The 20933-nt window shown below is 39.2% G+C and overlaps 1 protein-coding gene across 9 annotated transcripts in view; it reads left to right on the forward strand.

The window, feature by feature from the left end:
• The window catches only part of BNC2 (basonuclin 2), a 433897-nt gene that overhangs the window by 289004 nt on the left and 123960 nt on the right, over positions 1 to 20933 (forward strand). For all 9 annotated transcript variants that reach the window (XR_005553697.1, XM_039319400.1, XM_039319402.1 and 6 more), the window contains one exon: positions 2860 to 2962. Coding sequence is in view for 6 of the 9 variants with exons in the window: in XM_039319400.1 (XP_039175334.1) it covers positions 2860 to 2962 (103 nt within the window). In the remaining 3 variants the exon portion in view is untranslated. The remainder of the gene's footprint in view (positions 1 to 2859; positions 2963 to 20933) is intronic.

Raw genomic sequence — 20933 nt, forward strand, 5'->3', positions numbered from 1 at the left:
TATTTAGACATCTTTCAGCACCGACTTCAACCTCAGTTTTAAGCAATATGACGTTATAATATGAAATAATATCTGACGTTAAAAAAATCCTTTAGGCATTTGATAACCTGACAAGCAAAAATGTGCAACATATACATATTGTCCTATATTTTAAAATCCAAATATTCTCCACTATAAATTATTTTTATTCATTTCCATGGCTGCATGGTGATGACTTAATGCATCCTACAATTGGAATAACTCAGGGACAATGATAAATCTTGCTCTTTATGACAACTCCTTGCATGAAATTTTTTATAAAAGCAAACATTTTATGTCAAAGTTTGTCTTTGTATTTTATTACACAAAATAATATTACACAAAAATTAGAGAAATGGGAAGTTAAACTATTCTTCAATATATACTTAAAGAATAAAAAAAAAGCTTGTCATGTTTATGTTTGATGGCAAAGATCCATTGGAATTTACATGGTATTTACATTAAGATTCTTCCGCCTCGGTGTTTCTATTGGGTTTTCTCCTCTGAAAAATTGGGAATCCTCCAGAATTAATATTTGATGAAATGGTAACAGAAGATATCAAATTTATTCTAAATTGCATGGAAGGATTTTGAGGGCTCTTCCTCACATTGGTTTCTTCCACTTCCGAATTCTGTTCTGCCAGAAGATTAAATATCAAATGGAACTGTCCTTACGATACAACTATTTTAAAGACAGGAACAGATTCTCCTGTTTTTGTTTCTGCCCCCTCCCCAAAAGTCCTCTGGCACTGGGAAATGAATTTTTAGAGATTTCTATATTAGCAGTTGAGACATCTGTCAAAATCTGTCTCTCCAGCTCTGAAGAAGATTCTGGAAGCTTGGTCCCAGGCCAGGAGAGAGGATAGAAGAGATTGGGGAGGTTTATTTTTGTGTGCTAAGTTCTGGATTCCATGAACCATCTAAGCCAGGGATAGGCAACCTTAGCTCTTTTATGACTCGTGGACTTTTTTATTCTTTAAGTATATATTGAAGAATAGTTTAACTTCCCATTTCTCTAATTTTTGTGTAATATTATTTTGTGTAATAAAATACAAAGACAAACTTTGACATAAAATGTTTGCTTTTATAAAAAATTTCATGCAAGGAGTTGTCATAAAGAGCAAGATTTATCATTGTCCCTGAGTTATTCCACAGCTGGCTCAGGAATTCTGGAGTTGAAGTCGACAAGTCATAAAAGAGCCAAGGTTGCCTACCCCTGATCTAAGCAATCAGCTGCCATGTCTGGGAAGAGAGACAAAGAAACGTTCAACATTCCCAGATCTCCAGTTCAGGAGAATTGAAAGCAAAACCTATACCCAGCTGATCTTCATTTTCCATGTAGCATTTTCCATTCTACCCCTCTATAGGAGTAGAAACCCAGCAGGTAAAGCACAGGTTTTCTATGGTTTACCAGCTTCCTCTCAGCTGAGGGTCACTGCAACTCCCTCAGAGTCGGACAGTTATTTGGGAGGTACATTTAAGCATAGGTTACCATTCTTATGAAAGGATATGAACTCCATGTTGACGTTCTTTTTGAACACAGATATTTTTTTCCCCCAGAATAATACTAAATCCACATTTAGAAGTAGCCTAAACAACAAATGACAGTTGGGGGAACAGGGTGAAACGCTCTCTCATTTCAGGGCATACACACTTGTATGCCTGTCAGGTATTAAGCCAGGCTAGTTAAAACATGTACTTAATACTCTTTTGACAGAGCAGTAAACCTGTGTTTAAAAGTAGCCTAACAAATAACAGACAAAGAGAGAGATTGCACAATAGGGGAAGAGTCTTTCCCCACTATACTGTACTGCAGGGGTGTCAAACTCGCAATGTCATGTGACGTGTCGTGACGTATCGTGACTTTTTTTCCATTGCTGGCAGTGGGGTTGGCAGGCCGGCAGTTTGACACCCCTGCTGTACTGTATTCCCTCACACTCAGTAAATGATTCTCAAACATGGATTTAGCACTTTTCGGAAAGAATGCTGAACCCACTTGTTCAAAAGCATTCCAAACATCTACTCACAGGTATGAGCCAAGGGGAGATTCTACTGTAAAATGGCTGAACTGATTCTTTCTCAAGCATCATCAAACAGCTGATTAACTGATCCAGGTCTCCAAACTGGGGATTGGCTTATTACAGGAGGGGAACCATTTTGAAAGATCCAGATTCCTTGTGTTGCCAGAAGAGTGGGTAGCAGCACAGCTCTGCAAGATAGAGCCTATATACAGAAGTGGACAGCTATGTCCACAGCAGCCTAAAGTGGCTAATAATTGCTACATATGGTTGACATGTAGTCGGTGAACTGTATCTGATTGTATCTGTCTGCTTACTCCTGGAACAGGCCGAGGATAAATTACGATTGCCTCAGATATGGGTTGAGAAAGATAGGGATACAACAGCATGTAGTCATGACAGAAAAAAAAGAGTTTTCTGGGGTATGTTAATACTGTGGTTAGGTCGAAATAGAAAAATGGCCTGATAATGTGTAGCTTTGTAGCTTCCATGTTATGTGAATGTTCTTATACTATGTGTACCTTTGTAGATTAAATGTAATGTATTAAGTGTACACTGAGATTAGGTACATTGTGTCAAAGGATGAACTATGATTTTGGAAATCTACAGATCAATTCTAACCTCAAAGTCAGTTCTTTTGATGCCATTAATCTCTTCAGATTAATCTCCTAAATTTGCAACACTGGCCTTCCTCAAAAATAATTTAAAGAGTTATAAATGTTGAGATAATGTATATAAAGAACTTTGATTCTTTGAATTACAGAGTTACTTCTTCTTCAAGTAAAGTTTATTATATATGTTGGTTTCACTTTTCTTGTTTTAGGCAATACGCTGCACATTGGTAAATTGCACATGTGAATGTTTCCAACCAGGGAAGATAAACCTGAGAACCTGTGATCAATGTAAACATGGCTGGGTGGCACACGGTAAGGACTTACATGCTGTTTGTTTCTCGGCTTATGTTTCTCTTACGTGTTTGTGTGCATGTCTACAACTCTAGACATACGCATACATTGCTTTTGATCTAGAAAGAGCTGCATGAAACAAAACTGTTTATAGTTATTGATTACATATAAAAAATGAGCCTTCATCATCTGTTGAAAATAATAAACTATTATTCTGTTATTCCAAACCAAATGGAGCTAAGCAAGTTTATCCTCAAATTATTGAAGCATCTTGATGGAAGATGAACAAGTCATAAATATTCTAAATACAGATAGTCCTTGATTTACAATCACATTTCGAACTGGAATTTCCATTGTAAATTGTTGTAGTGAAGTTGGACCTGATTTCACAACACTTTTTGTGGCGATTGTCAAACGAATCATGTGGTAGTTAAGCAAATTCAAATTTTGGCTAGAAAACAGCAAAAAAAAGGTTGAAAATCATGATCCTCTGATCAAAGGATGCTGCAACTGGATGTACATGTGAATCAGTTGTCAAGTGCCTGAATTATGATCACATGACTGCAGTGGTGGTACAACGGTCATACATGTGAATACTGGTCGTCATAAGTTATTTTTTCCAAGGCCACTGAAACTTCAAACACTCATTAAACAAATAGTCATAATGCAAGGACTATCTGTAGTAAAACACACTATGCTACATATACATCTGAAAGAACGAATCCTAACTTCTAACAAATAGTAGAGAGATTAGTATTCTTAGCATCTCAGCTAAAACACTTGGGATATCTGATTATCTGATTTTCATAGGAGTCTTTTCCCATGTGACTTGCATTTTTGTCAGCATTGATAGAGCATAACTGGAAAACTAGAAGATTATTAAAAAATATTATGGCAGTTGTAGTAAAGAAATGTGCAAGAACATGGGTTGAGAATCATGTTCCTAGTTATCTTAAAAGGAGTTGCTCACTGAATACTATTAGGCAACTGTCTTCAACTTCTCTAGGTTTTTAATTTCTGCTTGCACTTGCTATTGTTTCCTTTTCAGACAAAGTCCTTGAGGCTGGCCTGCAATTCAGAGTACACTTTATGGAAAGATTTTATAGATCTGTGTCCTCATAACTTCAAGGCTGGCAGTGAGACCAAAATTGTTTTGGCTTTCAAATTGGATGACTTAGAACCAAGACGTTGCTTAGCATAAAGAGTAATATTAAGTTTTTCACCATATTCATAATGTAAGAACATGTTGTAAATAATGTTAACATAAAGTGCACATGAAACAGATCTTAAGCCAACAAATATTTTAAAAATTAACTATTTCAGTTACAGTCATCATTAACATCTTTCAGTGATTTTGTTTCTGACTTTCATACCTGCTCTTTAGCTCCATGAATTACTCATAAATTGCATACATTAGATGCGATCAGACATCATTTTAATAGTTAATGGTTAGTTAATAGTTTAGCATGTAGAGAACGAGCTGCAGCAAGCATCAGAATTGGGTACTGCCCTTCCTTTTTATCCTTAGGTGTGGCTGAGAATATTCTTGAGAATTTCAGGGTCAAGCACAGCCAAACTCTGAATAATATTTACTATGACTTGTATAAAGAAGAAACTTTATTACTCGTGGCTTGAAGTTGGTGAAGGGAAAAACATGTTTTGTTTGTTCTAAACACTGTGGCAAAACTATGGATTGGAATGCCAACCTATTCACCGTAAATAATTAAAAGTCTATAGTGGCTGCATTGTTTCTTTGGGAAAACTTGCCATGTGCAAAGAATCAGAACCACACATTTCAGTTAAGAAATGTTATTGTTTTATTGCTTATACAATAAGGAATGTATTTAATTAATGGACAGCACCAAATTGGCATTATATAAGTCAATGGAATTCAAAAGAGGCTGGACTTCAATCACTTGTGGCAATATAGTGACTCCAATCTGATTCCTCTCTTGACTCCACCCATGGGCTCTGCCTTTTCTTCTCCTTCAACTATTATTAAATAGCTTATAATTTTCTACCCAATAACAATCTCTGTATTCTTTCATATGCTGCTGTAAAATAAAATAAGTACATATTTTTATGTCGCTAGCAGCGTCTGATAGGACTTTGGTGTATTAGTATGTCTTTCGAAATCTGGATAATTCAAATGGAGGTGATATATTCTCCAATAATAGAGTGATAGTTGATAATTCTTCAACTTTCATAACAAGCACAAAGTATCCACGATAGTCTACAATGTGACGTGCACAAGCTGAGGGATGTTTTGCTTAAATTTTCTTAAGAGTTCCACTTGTCCCCTTACATTTCATTGCAAACCATTCATCCCCTTGAAATCGAATGTGTATGGTTTGTAATGCTTCAGTTTATATCCCGTGATTCATTTTTGGAAGTTCATGTACTCACTTCACCAAATTTACAGCCTGCTTTTAAAAAGTTAATCAAGGCTCTGAGGCAAATGGTAAGATGGGAAAAGAGTGAAAAATTCACACCATGCTGGTCATTCCTTACTTTCACGTTTGTAACTTTCAAATAAGCAGCAGAATTTGTCAATAAACTCCTTGGTGCTTCTATAGGTCTTATTGGGTTGGGAATAGCTGTCTCCTTTCTGTTGATTCTCAGATTAAAGGCTTTGTTTTCATGTATGCATGTGTTTTCTTAAAAAAACATTTATTTGACAGAGAGAACTGATGTGGTAGTGGGCCCAGCAGAGGTTGGACATTGAAGAATGAGGGTTTCTGAATGGGTGGAGCTCAGCAAAGACAGAGCAATCAGAATTCAAGGGAAGTTATAAAATTTGGTGTGGATGAGCCATGTCAGCACTGCTGGTTTTCTTCCATGAGTATTCCCCCTTCTTTTCTGCATCTACTGCTGCCCACTTGGCCAATGAAGAGAAGACTAATGACACTGAAGAATCTTGCAGGTGTTCTTTTGATACAGGTGCTTATAAAAATTGGGCAGTTTCTGGGAAAAATGAGTGAGGGATTCCCCTCCCCCCTTTGAGTGGTTGACTCTAATAATGTGCTACCTCAATCACCATCAAGCTTTAATGGCTATCTGGATTAAAATATATTGGACTATAACTCCCAAAATTCCCAGACAGCTTGGTCAGCAGCATCAGACTGCGGGAGTCCAGAACAGGACACACATGGATCAATTCTGGATATTTTAATTTAGAAATCTGGACAATGTTTTAATTTCCCTGTTTAAGCATTGTAAAATGAATTTTGAAGGTTTTTTTTTTATCATTGGCTTCATTTAACTCTCCTTCATCCTTTCACTTTTATTGGGTTACTTAGTCATTTTAAATATGTTACATAGTTCAGTGGGTCCTTTTAACATTTAAGTAAAATGTGTATTAATTGGCCTATCTTGCTAACCTGTTTCACAAATATTTTGAACAGTTGCCAGCAATTCATTAGTATAGGAAGGTAAAATAAACTAGGCAGTTTACAGTTTATATACAACAAAGGTAAATTTAGGGAATGTTAAAAAAGAAACACATTCCCTGAAGTATGGCACTCCATAGAACTTAATTCTGATCCATAGAATTTAATCTATGATGAAAGTCAATCTTTTAAAGGCTGGAAAGACATGGCAACTCATACTTCAGGAACACATAGCAATACAGATAATCCTCAACTTACAACAGTTCATTTGGTGACCATTCAAAGTTACACCAGCACTGAAAAAAGTGACTTAGGACATTTTTCACTAATGCTGTCTTGTTTGTTGCTAATAGAAAAACTTTAATCAGAGATTTAAGTCCACGGTGAACAAAATTTAAAAGCTTTGTAACCCTGGGTTTAACATACACTTATGCAGTCTGCAAAGTTGTGGCACGTTTCTCCTCCTCTGGAGATCAGCTACCAAAGGGCATTTATTGTATTGTAGGGTGTTTGAGGGTATATCCTTGGTGCTTTGCTTGCTTTTTGCTTTTTTTCTCTCCTGAAAATGTAAATATTTGAGAAAGATTATTGTTACTGCACAAACGATGGGGTAGAATTTGTACATGAGTGAACAGCTGAAAGAGAGATGTTATGAAAGTACTTTGGTTCAGCTAGGTCAGTGGTGGCGAACCTATGGCACAGGTGCCAGAGGCGGCACTCAGAGTCTTCTCTGTGGGCACGTGCGCCGTCGCCCCAGTCCTAAACCTTCAGCTGGGTTTTATAAAACCTTTTCGCTTTAGGCCTCTGCCGCCGTGTTTAAAAAAAAAAAGCTTCAATCAATCAGTCAATTTCTTGCGGGGGAAAAAAAGATCTTGCAAAGTTGGAATTGATTGATTGAACTTTTTAGTCCCACCCAGTCTGCCGTTACCACCGCAGCCATGCCGATCCAATGGGCCACGCCCATCCAATGGGCCACACCTACCTGCCACCTGACGATGCATAAGTGGGTTTTGGGTTGCAGTTTGGACACTCAGTCTCTAAAAGGTTCGCCATCACTGAGCTAGGTTCTGCAGCCAGTATGCGATATTGAAGGGAGAATGTCTATGGATTTATGCAGTATATCACTTTTGGAAAAATGTAAATATTTTATTTATTTATTAAAATTTTACACCGTTCATCTCACCTAAGTGGCTCTGGGTAGCTTATAACAATTCTGAAAAAGAGAGTCCATTCTGTAGATACACACATGTTCTGCGTTTCTACATCAGTTTATAGAAATGATAGAACATAAAAATAATAATTAATGGCTATTTATTTATTTTAGGTTCATTGGCATTTCCTAACTTATCCCCATTTGTTAAAATGAGGATCCAAATGAGGGTCCAAATTTAAGAAATAAAAAAATAAATGAAATCAAATACGAAAAAAGGAAGGGGGATTGGGTAGAATTGAAAAAAGAGAAAGAAAGAAAGAAAGAAAGAAAGAAAGAGAGAAAGAAAGAAAGAAAGAGAAATAGAAGAAATAGAAATGGCTAATATATAGTGTTCTGTAAAAGTAAAAAGTTGAGATTGTAATATTGTTATCTTCTACTGAACTGAAGAGAGTTGGAAGTCAGTGCCTTTTCTTTCCTTTTCCCTCTTTACACCATTTTTTTCTTTTTCCCTCCCCCCCAGTTTTCTATTACTTTTTTAAATTTCTTTTTATATTTTATGCTTTGATAAACTAATAAAAATGTATTTTTTTTAGAAAAAAGAAAGACCATGAATGCAGATTATCATTCTATAAACCTAGGACAGTGGTGGCAAACTATGGCATGGGTGCCAGAGGCAGCACTCAGAGCCCTCTCTGTGGGCATGCGCGTCATTGCCCCAGTCCTAGGCCTTCAGCTGGGTTTTATAAAACCTTTTCGCTTTAGGCCTCCGCTGCTGTGTGCAAAAAAAAAAAAAAAGGTTCAATCAGTCAATTTCAACTTCTCGTGGGAAAAAAAAAGATCTTGCAAAGTTGGAATTGATTGATTGAACTTTTTAGTCCCACCCAGTCTGCTGTTACCACCGCAGCCACACCCACCCAATGGGCCACACACACCCAATGGGCCACACACACCCGGCACCCGATGATGCATAAGTGGGTTTTGGGTTGCAGTTTGGGCACTCGGTCTCCAAAAGATTCGCCATCACTGACCTAGGAGGAAGGAGAAAATTAATAAACAGTTGTTTCAGTTCAGGGAGATGCTTTTGGTTAGATAAAGGATTCTCATTAAGTATGTTTCTGCTTCTGCCATTAAACTATTTTGTTTGGGGAGGAGAAAGGACCATTTTCAAACTGTTGTGTGTGAAATAACACTTTTTTTAAACCAATATACTTTCTCAAGGGCATATAAGTAGGGATAAGGATCACCTGATTCAATATATTTGTCTGCTTTGTTACATATAAAAGATTCCCTTCTCATCCCTGTGGGTGGTCTCTGTCTTTCTCAATATCAGGTCCTGTTAGAGCAGTGGTTCTCAACCTGTGGGTCGGGACCCCATTTGGGGTCGAACAACCATTTCATGGGGGTCACCAAACAACACAGTCCGCCATTTTTTCCCCCTTTTCCTTGGCTGTGCTACTCTCTTTTATTCTTTTGGCTTTTGAAAGCCAATAGAATAGACTCTCTTGAATAGAGTCTAATTCTATTGGCTTTCAAAAGCCAATAGGAATTGTCCAGGCTGTCTCTGCCCTGTTGAGCCCGCCAAAAGTCCCATTCTGCAAACGGTGCTGCACCAGTTGAGTAGTCCTCGACTTACGACCGGTTGAGTAGTCCTCGACTTATGATCGGTTGAGGGGTTGCGGCATTAAAAAGGTTGAGAACCACTGTGTTAGAGAATTTTAATTTCTCTGTTGGTGAAAAATAAATCAGAAGCTCTCACAGTCGACTGCATTTAGCTGATTCAAAATAACTTCTTTATATTTATATCATAATATTTACAATACCATACATTCTTCTTTACAGCAACATAGCTCAATAAAGACTTCTTACAGAGAGATACAGAGACAAACCTGAGACTGAAAATTCAGCTTCTAACTCAATACCCTTTTGCACAGACTCAGTAGCACTTTCTTCATATTGCCTGACTGAGTTACCACATGACTCTTCTTGCTCATGAATATTCCAACAGGTCTTCTAGTAGAGACCTGGAAGTTTGATGCTCTTGCGCAATATCCTTGCAGTTCCTAGCACTCGTCTGAGCAAGGTCTAATGTTATTCCTGGGATTTGTCCAAGACACTTCCCCAGCTTAGGAGTCAGCAGCCCCAGGTATTTCTACTACCACTGGATCCCCTTTGACCTTTACATCCTCTTGAGTTTATCCTTCAGGCCCTGGTGCTTCTCCCAGCTCCACATACTCCTTCTTCCTTATGTTGTTGTTGAGCCCAGGATCAACATGTCAGGAGTTCAAGTTGATTACTTTATTGCAGTATTACCTATAGTACAGAAATCCATGCTTGTCTTCCCTTGGGAACAGATATATCCATGTCTCATGGAGCTTAGGAGAGGTTTAGTCCTGGATATTTTGTAGCTGTGCAATGATTCAAGGCTAATTGCCCACCTTTTACTTCTCCCTGCCTGGCTGGATATTACCAAACATTACCTCTCTCGCTGCAACAATCCCTTCCATCTTCCATGACATCTTCATTGTCTTGAGTTCTCACATGAACTTGGGAGAGTTGGGACCGATGCCACTTCAAGGGGTCCCCTGCCCAGATATCTGAAGACTCTTACAAAACATTTAAATAGAGAATTCCTCCTCATTTTCTTTCAGGAAGGTTGAGCCTCGTCTGCTACAGTGCTTCAAGGCTAACTCCCCTCTTGATTCCTCCTCCCTGACTAGCTGGGCATTTCCCAATAGTTGCTTTCACTTGGCATCATTACATCTATCATCACTGCTGTTCTGGTGCCTGGACCTGGATGTCTCATAGCCTGTTATTCTCCATGACCTTCTCTAGAATCTCCTAGGAGGGTCTAGCCCAGGGATCCTCAATCCCTGGTCCATAGCCCGGCACCGGGCCACGGCATGCCATAAACCGGCCAGCACAAATAAGCAAAGCCCAATCTGCAGGATGCAGGCAGTATATGAAGCCACACCCCCTCCGGTCCGCAGAAAAATCTCTCTCCACGGAACCGGTCCCTGGTGCTCAAAAGGTTGGGGACCTCTGGTCTAGTTCATACACTGTGCAAATATTCCTCTACACCAGCTGGCCCGTGGGCCAGATGCATCACATATAGGCCACACCCACCCTGGCTCTGCAAAGGCAAAAAATGTTGCAGTACGTCACATGATGAGATCGAGTTTGACACCCGTGCTCTACAATGTGAAGGCTAGTTGATTGTGTCATTCAATGTATGCTGTTTCTGCCTGTATCACAACCTGTTATTATTTGTTAAACTTTGTCTGAGGCTATTCTGCATAGCATGCACCTAATATGGTAAACCTCTGTTTTTCTGGATCTGGTGGTAGCAGCAGAAGAGGCACTACCCCCCCCCCCACACACACACATACACACACAGTCTCTCTCACACACACACGTACCCACAGACACACCTGTTCCTAATACATTTCTTGGGTTCGATGCTTAAAATTCCTATTCGGGAGATGAGTTTGTGATAAACAAAAAAATTACATTTGAGAACAGCATCCTGCCAACATGTGTACATTTCTTGGTCTTCTTTAAATAAATCCAATCACTATGTTTATATTTCATGTTGAAGCAAAACTTGTGATATATACAGATAAATTTTGCACAGACACATTCCAAACATATGTGTATAAATTGATATCTTCAGGAAGCAGCAAGGCAACTTGAGGTTTTCTCATTTAGCTGTTCTCCAAAATCTTTAGAGATTGTTCCTTGGTGACTTATTAAAGCTTTGCAGTTAGAATACCTGGATTTTGAAATCATGGACCATTGCTGGTTACTATTCCAAACTCTTAAAATGCTTTTACTCTGTACTTTGCTGAATTATAGTAAATTTTACTGAATTACTGAGTCCCTCCTCTCTTTGCATTTTTTAAAAAATTAATAAGATTCTATTAGGCTTACTGATTGTTTTTGGTCAATAAGGTGGCCTGAAGAATCAATGCACTGGAGATCAGATTTAAGTGATATGTCATTAATGGAAGTATCCACAAGACAAGGCAATTCCTAAAAAGAGGAGGAAGAGCTTAGGCCAGTGATGGCGAACCTTTTAGAGACCGAGTGCCCCCAAACCCCCCCCCGCTCCGCCTCCCGACCTGCCTGCTCCGTCCCTGCCCCGCCCATCTGCAGGGCCACACACCGCCATGCCCACCACAACAGATCATCCAGGCAGCCCTGCAGCACTATGGCAGCCACGCCCTCCACCCACACCCCTCAGCATCATCTGCACGCTATGGGGCATGAGGGCAAAATCTTGTCCGTGCTGCCTGGCTATGTCCTTGGCTGTACTACTCCGTGCAGGCCACGCCGGGGGGGGCACTCTCCTCCAGGGGGCTGCGGTGGGAGGCGGGGCTTGGATGACGGCACACGTGCCCACAGAGAGGGCTCCAAGTGCTGCCTCTGGCATGCATGCCATAGGTTCACCATCACTGGCTTAGGCTGTTTAACAAAACCTTCTGATGTCTGATGATGTAAAACTAGTGAAACCCTTCCTTCCTTCCTTCCTTCCTTCCTTCCTTCCTTCCTTCCTTCCTTCCTTCCTTCCTTCCTTCCTCCCTCCCTCCATCCCTCCATCCCTCCATCCCTCCATCCCATCCCATCCCATATCCATCTATCTATCTAGATTAGCCAGATTCACTTAACAACTGTGTTACTAACTTAACAATTGTAGCAACTGCAGCAAGAAAAGTAATAAAATGGGGCAAAACTCACGTAACAACTGTCTTGCTTAGCAACAGAAAAATTGATTAAGAGCCCTGTTTAAAATTGTACAGGGTACTGTACATTAATGACCAAATTGTCATCACTAAGGGTGCGTGCTGTTGTGAAGCAAATCATTTGTCCTGCCAGAGCACATACAGCCCCTTCCCACCTCTCACCCTCATCTCTGTTTTGGGAAAAACAGTCATCGCTTTTGAGAACCAAGAAACTTTTGCTAATAATTTACTGAAGATTTTTTTTTTAGAAAATATATATACGTCTGTTTCCTTTTTGTCTTCAGAGATACTAAATGTAGCATGTCAGGTGAAGAATGGATTCATCAAAGGATTCTTTTTGCAGCACAATAAGTATTTTTGTTGGCATTAATACGGCTTATTGAGTTTGACCCTGCACCCTTATATTGTAGTGGTAATCCAGCCTCAGTACTTTTTAATGTTCAAGCCAACAATTACATAGCTTACAGCAGCCTATCCTTACAACTGTGGCTCTTAAAAAAGAATTGGTTGTTGTTCAAGCAACTCTCTGGTGTTTAAAGGATTTAAAGAATGAGACCATTTTAATTTGTGTCCAGCTGAAACTTGGCACATGTTTTTTTTTTCAGTTTGGAGAAAGATTTATTTATTTTTAAAATGGTTTAAATTGGCTAAACCATTTCCTAGGTCTGGAGTTGTTAAAAGGTTTTAAAAGAGAGAGAGAGAGAAATCTGAAACATGTTACAGGATTTTTAAAAATACAACTAACATTGGCATTTTATAAGCACTTTGATTAAATGCAGGTCAGTGCTACTGAGTATGGAAAAAGAAATAAAACCAAAATAAGTAACAGCAAAAAAACAAACAAACAAAAAAAGCATTTTCTGAACACAATAGCATCACAAGCAAAATAATTACTGGCACATCCACACCAAAGTAACAGTTGCACTCTGTTTATCTCATTGGGGAAAATAGTATAGTACAGTATATACTTAAATTATTCAGCCAGTTGGGAATGGGCATTGACAATCTTCACTTTGATGTTTAGTTATGAAACTATGTAATTTCAAATACAGGTAGTCATTGGCTTACAAGCCTTCGTTCAGTGACTATTTGAAGTTACGTCACTGAAAAAAAGTGACTTATGACTGTCTTTCACACTTACAAGCATTTCAGCATCTTTGTGGTCACATGATCAAAATTTAAACACTTAGCAACTGGCATGTACTTACAACAGTGGCAGTATCCAGGGGTCATGTGATCACCTTTTATGATCTTCAGGACAAGCAAAGTCAATGGGGAAGCCAGATTCACTTAACAACTTTGACAAGAAAGGTCATAAAATGGGGCAAAATTCACTTAACAACTATCTTGCTTAGCAGCGGAAACTTTGGGCTCAATTGTGGTCATAGGTTGAGGACTACTGTACTGAATACACTGTATATTACATTATACGTATTTCATAGCATAACCTGCTTGCCCCCGGTAATTTAGATTGGCAGGGACCCGATTCAAATTGCAAGTGGAAAAGGCTTATGAGCTGATGTGCAGATGGAAAAGTACTGGGGGGGAGGGGAATCTCAGCAGTCATACTGCAATTTCCCTGGGAGGAGGCAGCACACCTCAAAGAGAGTCCCAAAACAAGAGACTGCACAGTCCTGAACCAGATGGGGGAGGGAAGAAAAGGTTCAGAGTAGCCACACCCTAGAACGGGTTGCCAACCCCTGGTCTATGGATGGTACCGGGCCGTGGCATGCCAGCAACCAGTCTGAACAAACAAGTAAAGCCCCATCCGTGGGATGCAGGCAGTACACAAAACCACCCACTCTCTAGTCCGCGGAAAAACCTTTCTTTATGGAACCAATCCCTGGTGCCCAAAAGGTTGGGGACCTCTGCCCTAGAATCTATCAGGATATATCTATTAGATTAGAAGGTTATGACTAGTCTGGCAAGATTCTACCTATTGGGTGTAAACAAATGAAGAACTGCATTCAAGTGGGTTTCACCATGTCGTCTTTAGGCTTGGGCCTGACATAAGCCTTCTTTCCACTTTTTTTCAACATTTCCTTCTCACCCACAGAAGGTGATTATGAAACAAAGTGCAGGGGTTCAGTCTGAACCTGCAAGTTTCTGTCCCAGTTCAGACATCTTCAGTCTGCAAGCCAAATCTGGAGACTGCACATACACAGAGTCACTTGAGTTCCATACTGTATATAACAGTGATGGCGAACCTTTTAGAGACCGAGTGCCCAAACTGTAACCCAAAACCCACTTATTTATCGCTGGGTGCCAGGTGGGCGTGGCCCACTGGGTGGGCATGGCCCACTGGGTGGGCGTGGCTGTGGTGGTCATGGCAGACTGGGTGGGTGTGGCCAAGGTGGGTGTGATCACCTCAATGTTGGTCGTGGGGAGGGATGCCTGTGGGGCCGGGCAGGGTTGGGAGATCCAGGGACTCTCTGGCAGGTGGGGCAGTAGGCAGGAGGGGCAGTAGGCAGGAGGCTCGTCCTGCGGGGTGAGGCGAGGCAAGGTGGGGGTGCGATTGTCACGGGGCAAGATGAGATGGGCTGGGGCGGCTGCTGCCTGACACCATCAGCCCCTGCACACACAGGCCAGCGAGCGCATGGGTGCTGGGATGCATCTGGCCATGTGGGACCTCAGCGAGTTAGCAGGCAGCTGCCATCTCCGGGGCATGGCACGTGTGCCCACAGAGAGGGCTCTGAGTGCCGCCTCTGGCACGCATGCCATAGGTTCGCCACCACTGGTATATAACATCTAGCATAATTTGACTTTTATGCTATTTCCAAATATGGCTTTAATTATGCCATCAGCCTGCGTAATGTATAAAAATTATATGCGGAGGTCTAGATGTCCACATTTTTCTCTTTCTTATCCTTCCATCCCTTTTCTGTCTCTTATCCTTCCATCTCTTTTCTCTTACTATAGAATAACTTTAAGGAATTAAAGATCCAAGAAGCTGCACAATGCTTTCTCCATTTCTAACATTGTCTGTTCAGAAATATTTTTCTCTAGTTTAAATCAGTTATGATGCAGAATTTCAAACCATGTATTTTGGTTGCTTCTTTACAGGCAACAGGTTGCCACAATCGAATCACATGCTTTAAAAATCTTTCCATTTTAGACAAAGAAAACACCCTATTTGCCTCTAAGAGCACCTTATGCTACATATGAAGTGCTGTGACTATTATTTTATTGCGCTTTATTACATCATAAAGTTTTATATCTCTCTAATGATCCTAAAGGAGGTTTAATTGTTTATAGCAACATCTTAATTAAGTAAAGTTCACCAGGTTAAACAGAATACAAATTGAAAATGTTAAAAGTGAAACAAACTCCACCACTGGGCTGAAATGTAACACCATTAAATTAAAGCAGAAATACTTGGTTACAAAAATAAAAATGTCACATTTTCTTCTGAGGGTATACCAGTTTGGGTAACTTTTTCTTTGCATTTTGGTTATTCGCAGCTGAAAACTGCTGGATAGAAGGGCGGGGAAGGCTTGGCTACATTTGAAATATTTTTTACTAAAGAATATATTCCAGGTTTAGCTGAACAGACTCCTTAAGGTTTCTTAATTATCCTATTCCCATTTGGGCTTCAGAAATAGAAAATGTACTCTGGATTGTACCCTTAACAATGCTAAAGATTTCTCTAATTACAGTCTAATTGACTGCACTCAGATTTGCTGGAGTATATTTAATCTGGAGCTGAAATGTGAAACGGTCACAGTAGATGAACTTTATGACAATCACTCACAAGCGTCCTGTTTAGTTGCAGGGCACAAAGGAAGGGTGATTAAAAAGGATAATCATGACCTGACTATTGGCATATTGTATGGACTTTATAATAGCATGACGAGTGTCAGTTATGAGGAGGTGCTTTTAAAACCACCTTAATTAACTTATATTCTCCTAATTGGAATGCTTGAAAATCATTATTGATTTATCCAGCAGGGCACACTGGATAGAACAGGTTGTACGTATGCTGCATAATCAAACAGCATGGACAAAGGAAATCAACATTAGTTACTTCCAAAGGGCTATTTCAGAAGCGCATGCGTTGTTTTGTATTTTTGTGGGCTTTCCTGGTAAAGAGAACATTACCCTTTCACAAGCAATAAAGTTCTAGATCAGGGGTAGGAAACCTTGGCTCTTTTATGACTCGTGGACTTCAACTCCCAGAATTCCTGAGCCAGCATGGCTCAGCTTGGAAACCTCTCCCTTTCCCCTCAACATGGCTGGCTCAGGAATTCTTGGAGTTGAAGTCCACGAGTCATAAAAGAGCCAAGGTTGCCTACCCCTGTTCTAGATAGTGGGGGTAATTTCAGAGTTCTCTTCTAATATAGTACAGGTAGTCCTCAATTTACAGCAGTTCATTTAGTGCCGTTCAAAGTTACAACAACACTGAAAGAAATGACTTGTGATCTGTTTTTCACACTTATGACCGTTGCAGTGTCCCCTGGGTCCCATGATCAAAATTCAGATGCTTGGCAATTGGTTCATATTTGTGACGGTTGCAGTCCCCTGGGATCATGTGATCCCCTTTTGACACCTTCCGATAAACAAAGTCAAAGGGCAAGCCAGATTCGCTTAACAACTGTGTTACTAATTTATCAACTGCACTGATTTATTTAACAACCGTGGTAAGCAAAGTCATAAAATGGGGCAAAACTCTCTTAACAAAATGTCTCACTTAGCAACATAAATGTCGAGCTCCGTTGTGGTCATACGTTGGGTACTACCTGTACAGGGGGGAAAAACCAGATCCAATTGGACATACTGTATGTGTTATTCTTGAGAATTGAGGTCTGCTTTGGTATTTTCACATGGCAAATAGGTAAACTTTGATTTAAAAAAAAATACACCGTATCATCTTCTTCTACCAAGTATTTTGGAATTTCTTTCATTGGATGATGATGATGGCTGTTGTTATTAAAAAAAGTTCTTGGCTGTGGTGATGAAAATTTATTCTTTGCTGCTCTGCAGACACCTTGAGATGCAGATGCAGGCCAAGGACAGGTAGTCTTCTACTTACGACCACAATTGAGCCCAAAATCCATGTTGCTAAGTGAGAAATTTGGTTCTTAAGTGAATCTGGCTTCCCCCTTCTCTTTGCTTGTCAGAAAGCTGCAAGAGGGAATCACGTGACCCAGGAACTCTGCCAGTTGCCGAGTGTTCAAATTTTGATCATATGACCATGGGGATGCTGCAATGGTCATAAGTGTGAAAAATGGTCATCAGCCACTTTTTTCAGTGCCATTGTAACTTCAGTTACTAAATAAACTGTTGTAAGTCAAGGACTACCTGTAGCTACAGACCGTTCTAAAAACAATTGAAAGAAGAATGGGGTAACTAAGGTCCTACAAAGAGCATGAATTGAAGAAAAAAACAGGTTGACTGAATTTTATCACAAAGTGTAGGGAAGGGCATATATATTGCCCTTCATATTGAAAATTAATATATTAAAACAATGCATTAATTTTCCAGTGAAATATTTAGACAGTCTTTCCAAGAACTCTTTGTCAGGAAAGATGGTAAAAAAAAATCAAGAAAAATACAGGTATTTAAAAACAGAAAAATGCGATCAGTATTTAAGTTAGGATTGTAACAAGAATTATCTACATAAAATGCATATTACATCAGTCAGGTAGAAAAATATTATATGGTTGCAATAGAAACTCTCCCCAAACTATAAAATACTTTTCTTTAATTTTTGGAATGTATAACGAGAGTATAAAAGTAAAAGCTGCTTGCATCTTTAGCAACATGCACTGATTCCATGATAAATGGAAAACAATTGGTAAAATTAATAGATATATTAATAATAGATAATATATCTAATTGTTGAACAGTGGCCTAAAATGTGCCATATGGTTGCTAAATGATGCTTCCCAAAGCTCCGACATAATTCCCACATTCAAACAATTTTACAGGTTGCTAGTTGTTTTCTGAACTCAGTAGTAAAGTAGTCACCTACTTTAAAGACTAATGAGCATCTTCTGTGAGTGCTGATGTGGCTGTGTTTAACATTTGTGTTTAATTATGCTTTCTTTGTGATGGGCCCCTATTTGTGGAGTTGATACCAGCACCATCCCTGTCACAATTTAGGAAGGAGCTTAAAATGTATTTGTTCATCTAGGTCAGTGATTCTCAACCTTTCTAATGCCGTGACACCATAATACAGTTCCCCATGTTGTGGTGACCCCCAAGTGGGTGTGGCCACCAATAAGAGGGAGTAGGACAGCTAGGGAAAAGGGAAAAAAATGGCGGACAGCATGGTTTGGCGACCCCCGTGAAATGGTCATTCGACCCCAAATGGGGTCCCGACCCACAGGTTGAGAACCACTGATCTAGGTCTTTTTGTTGCTTTAAATTGTATTGCTTAAAACATTTAATATTTGCTTTAATTGTAGTTCTCCCATTTTATCACTGTTCCTATAAATCACCTGAGCAATTAAGAGAGCGGATAGCATCCAAGTACAACAAACAAGCAAACAAACATATATTCTGTGCAAAAGGCTTGTATTCAACAAAGTAGCTATCAGGGTAGTGAGCTTCTTAAGTTTTGTATATTTCATAATTCTACCACTTGAATTATTCCACATGCCAACATTTTAAGAAGAATAAAGATCTTCCTTCCTTCCTTCCTTCCTTCCTTCCTTCCTTCCTTCCTTCCTTCCTTCCTTCCTTCCTTCCTTCCTTCCTTCCTTCCTTCCTTCTACAAAAGGAAAGGAAAGGAAAGGTTCTTAGCTTGGAGATATTGATGAGAAAATAAATTTTCCCAACAAGCCAATGGCCATTTCAGGTCCCTTAGAAAAAAGGAAAGCAAAGAAACACACCTAGAGTATATACCTTTTTGGTTATTTCCTGTGAGCATTGGCAGAAACACTGACAAGCAGTTCTTCATATTTTATTATGTTCTTGTCTGGCAGAATCTCTGTCAGGCAAAAACCTTGTCAGCGGAAAACCTGTCGTAGGATCAGAGGAGACAAAAACAGGTGTCACACAGACAGTCAAAACTGAAAAGAAAAAAAGATTAGGCTAAAGAGAAAGAGGCAGACAATTACATTAATGCCACTGCTTTTATCTCATAGATGTGTGTTATTATCTCGGGGTGCTGAGTGCGCAATTGCCTCAAAGAAAAGTAGACAGGAGACAAGGGAAACTTGATAGTTATTAACTGAAGAGGCAGTGTGTCAAATCTGGATGAAGTTCAAAGTTTTACAGAGGGATGAAAAAATGCAGAAGCAAGCATCATATACGAATAAACTGTGGTTCTGCTTTCGGCTACATAAATCAGTAGCCGTCTAAATTTTTTACTTTTGGAATCAGATCATACAAGGAGAAATTAATGAAAGCTTTATTTACAGTTTTAAAATAATCTTTTCTGTTTAATGTAAATTCAGTAGATTTATGAGTGGGGCTCATAACAATGAACAACTAGGAACTTCCAGACAGGTGTTTGATAGTTAAGCAGGGTTCAAATTACTGCTCTTGTATTTTATTTTATTTTTTGCTACATTTGAGCAAACTGTACATAGCAACATATCTTTATTATGATCAATGATCTAGAAGAAATGAATATATTAATATAAAAACCAGGGAAGCAGTACACTAACTGAAGCAACATAACATTTTGCCACAGAACTGGTAATGCTAACATTAAAATTAAAAAGAAGTAAAAAGTTTATATAACATCGGTCTATTAACTTGGATAGTATTGCAGAAGAGAAGAAGGAAGAGAAATACTTATGCCCCTGTAAAAATGGTAGTACTGCCATACCTTAATGTTCCATCAGATTTCCTACTGAGCAGGCTTCCCAAAATTTCTAGATCCAAGTGATTTTGCTCTTGAGGTATGAAAGAAATTGAAAACATTGCTCATGTATTGCACAAACTGAAAATAAGAAGATCTTAAAGTGCGATGTTTCTATAATGAATATTTCTCTATTCTTATTTTTACTACATTTTTAATAAGCAGAAGATTTGGCATCTCTTCAGTGCATCCAGAAGGAGCTAAGAAAGAGACATGGGATGGGGGCAGTTTTATCAGTAAACCTATAATATTCTCAAGGGCCATCTTGAAAAGTCTGCTAAATTTTGAAAACATTTATTATGGTTATTTGCAAGTTGCTAAAATATTAATAATTTTCTTTGCTTTTGTATTCCGTTAGTTAACATTCTGGCACCCTGCAAGACCTACCAGGTCCCACGTCCAACAGGGACTCACTATTATCCGCCCCCCAAACCCTAGGCTCTGCTCATTGGTTTTCCCCAGCCTCTTTACCAGACTGAACCCTGCACAACAAAACTAGAAGTTGGATTTATACATTTCATTGACATTGTCTGTTTATGTTCACGGTTTAACATGGAGGATGGAAGCAAGCCAATTAGCTATGATAATGATAATAAAAAGAAGGAATTATTCTGGGAGTTGTCACTATTGAGAACATCTTTAACAAAGATTTCTCAAAATCTAGAGTGAACCCTACATTTTCAATGGAAAATATTTCAGTTCAGATGTCCATTTCACTATTAATTGTAACAGTTGTCTGTATGTAAATTGAATGAACCAATTAGTGCTTTAAGAAAACCTTAAGGTCTTCTCCGGTCTTCTCTGGAACTGTCACATGATGTTGGAATCAAGTCTTCTATAAATGGCTTTACAGCATAATAAATCCTTTAGGCACCGAGATAGATATCTCAGTGTTGGGGGG

The sequence above is a fragment of the Crotalus tigris genome, unplaced genomic scaffold (genome assembly GCF_016545835.1).
Source record: "Crotalus tigris isolate CLP2741 ecotype Arizona unplaced genomic scaffold, ASM1654583v1 scf7180000023589.2044511, whole genome shotgun sequence".
In the NCBI taxonomy this organism is placed as follows: Eukaryota; Metazoa; Chordata; class Lepidosauria; order Squamata; family Viperidae; genus Crotalus; species Crotalus tigris.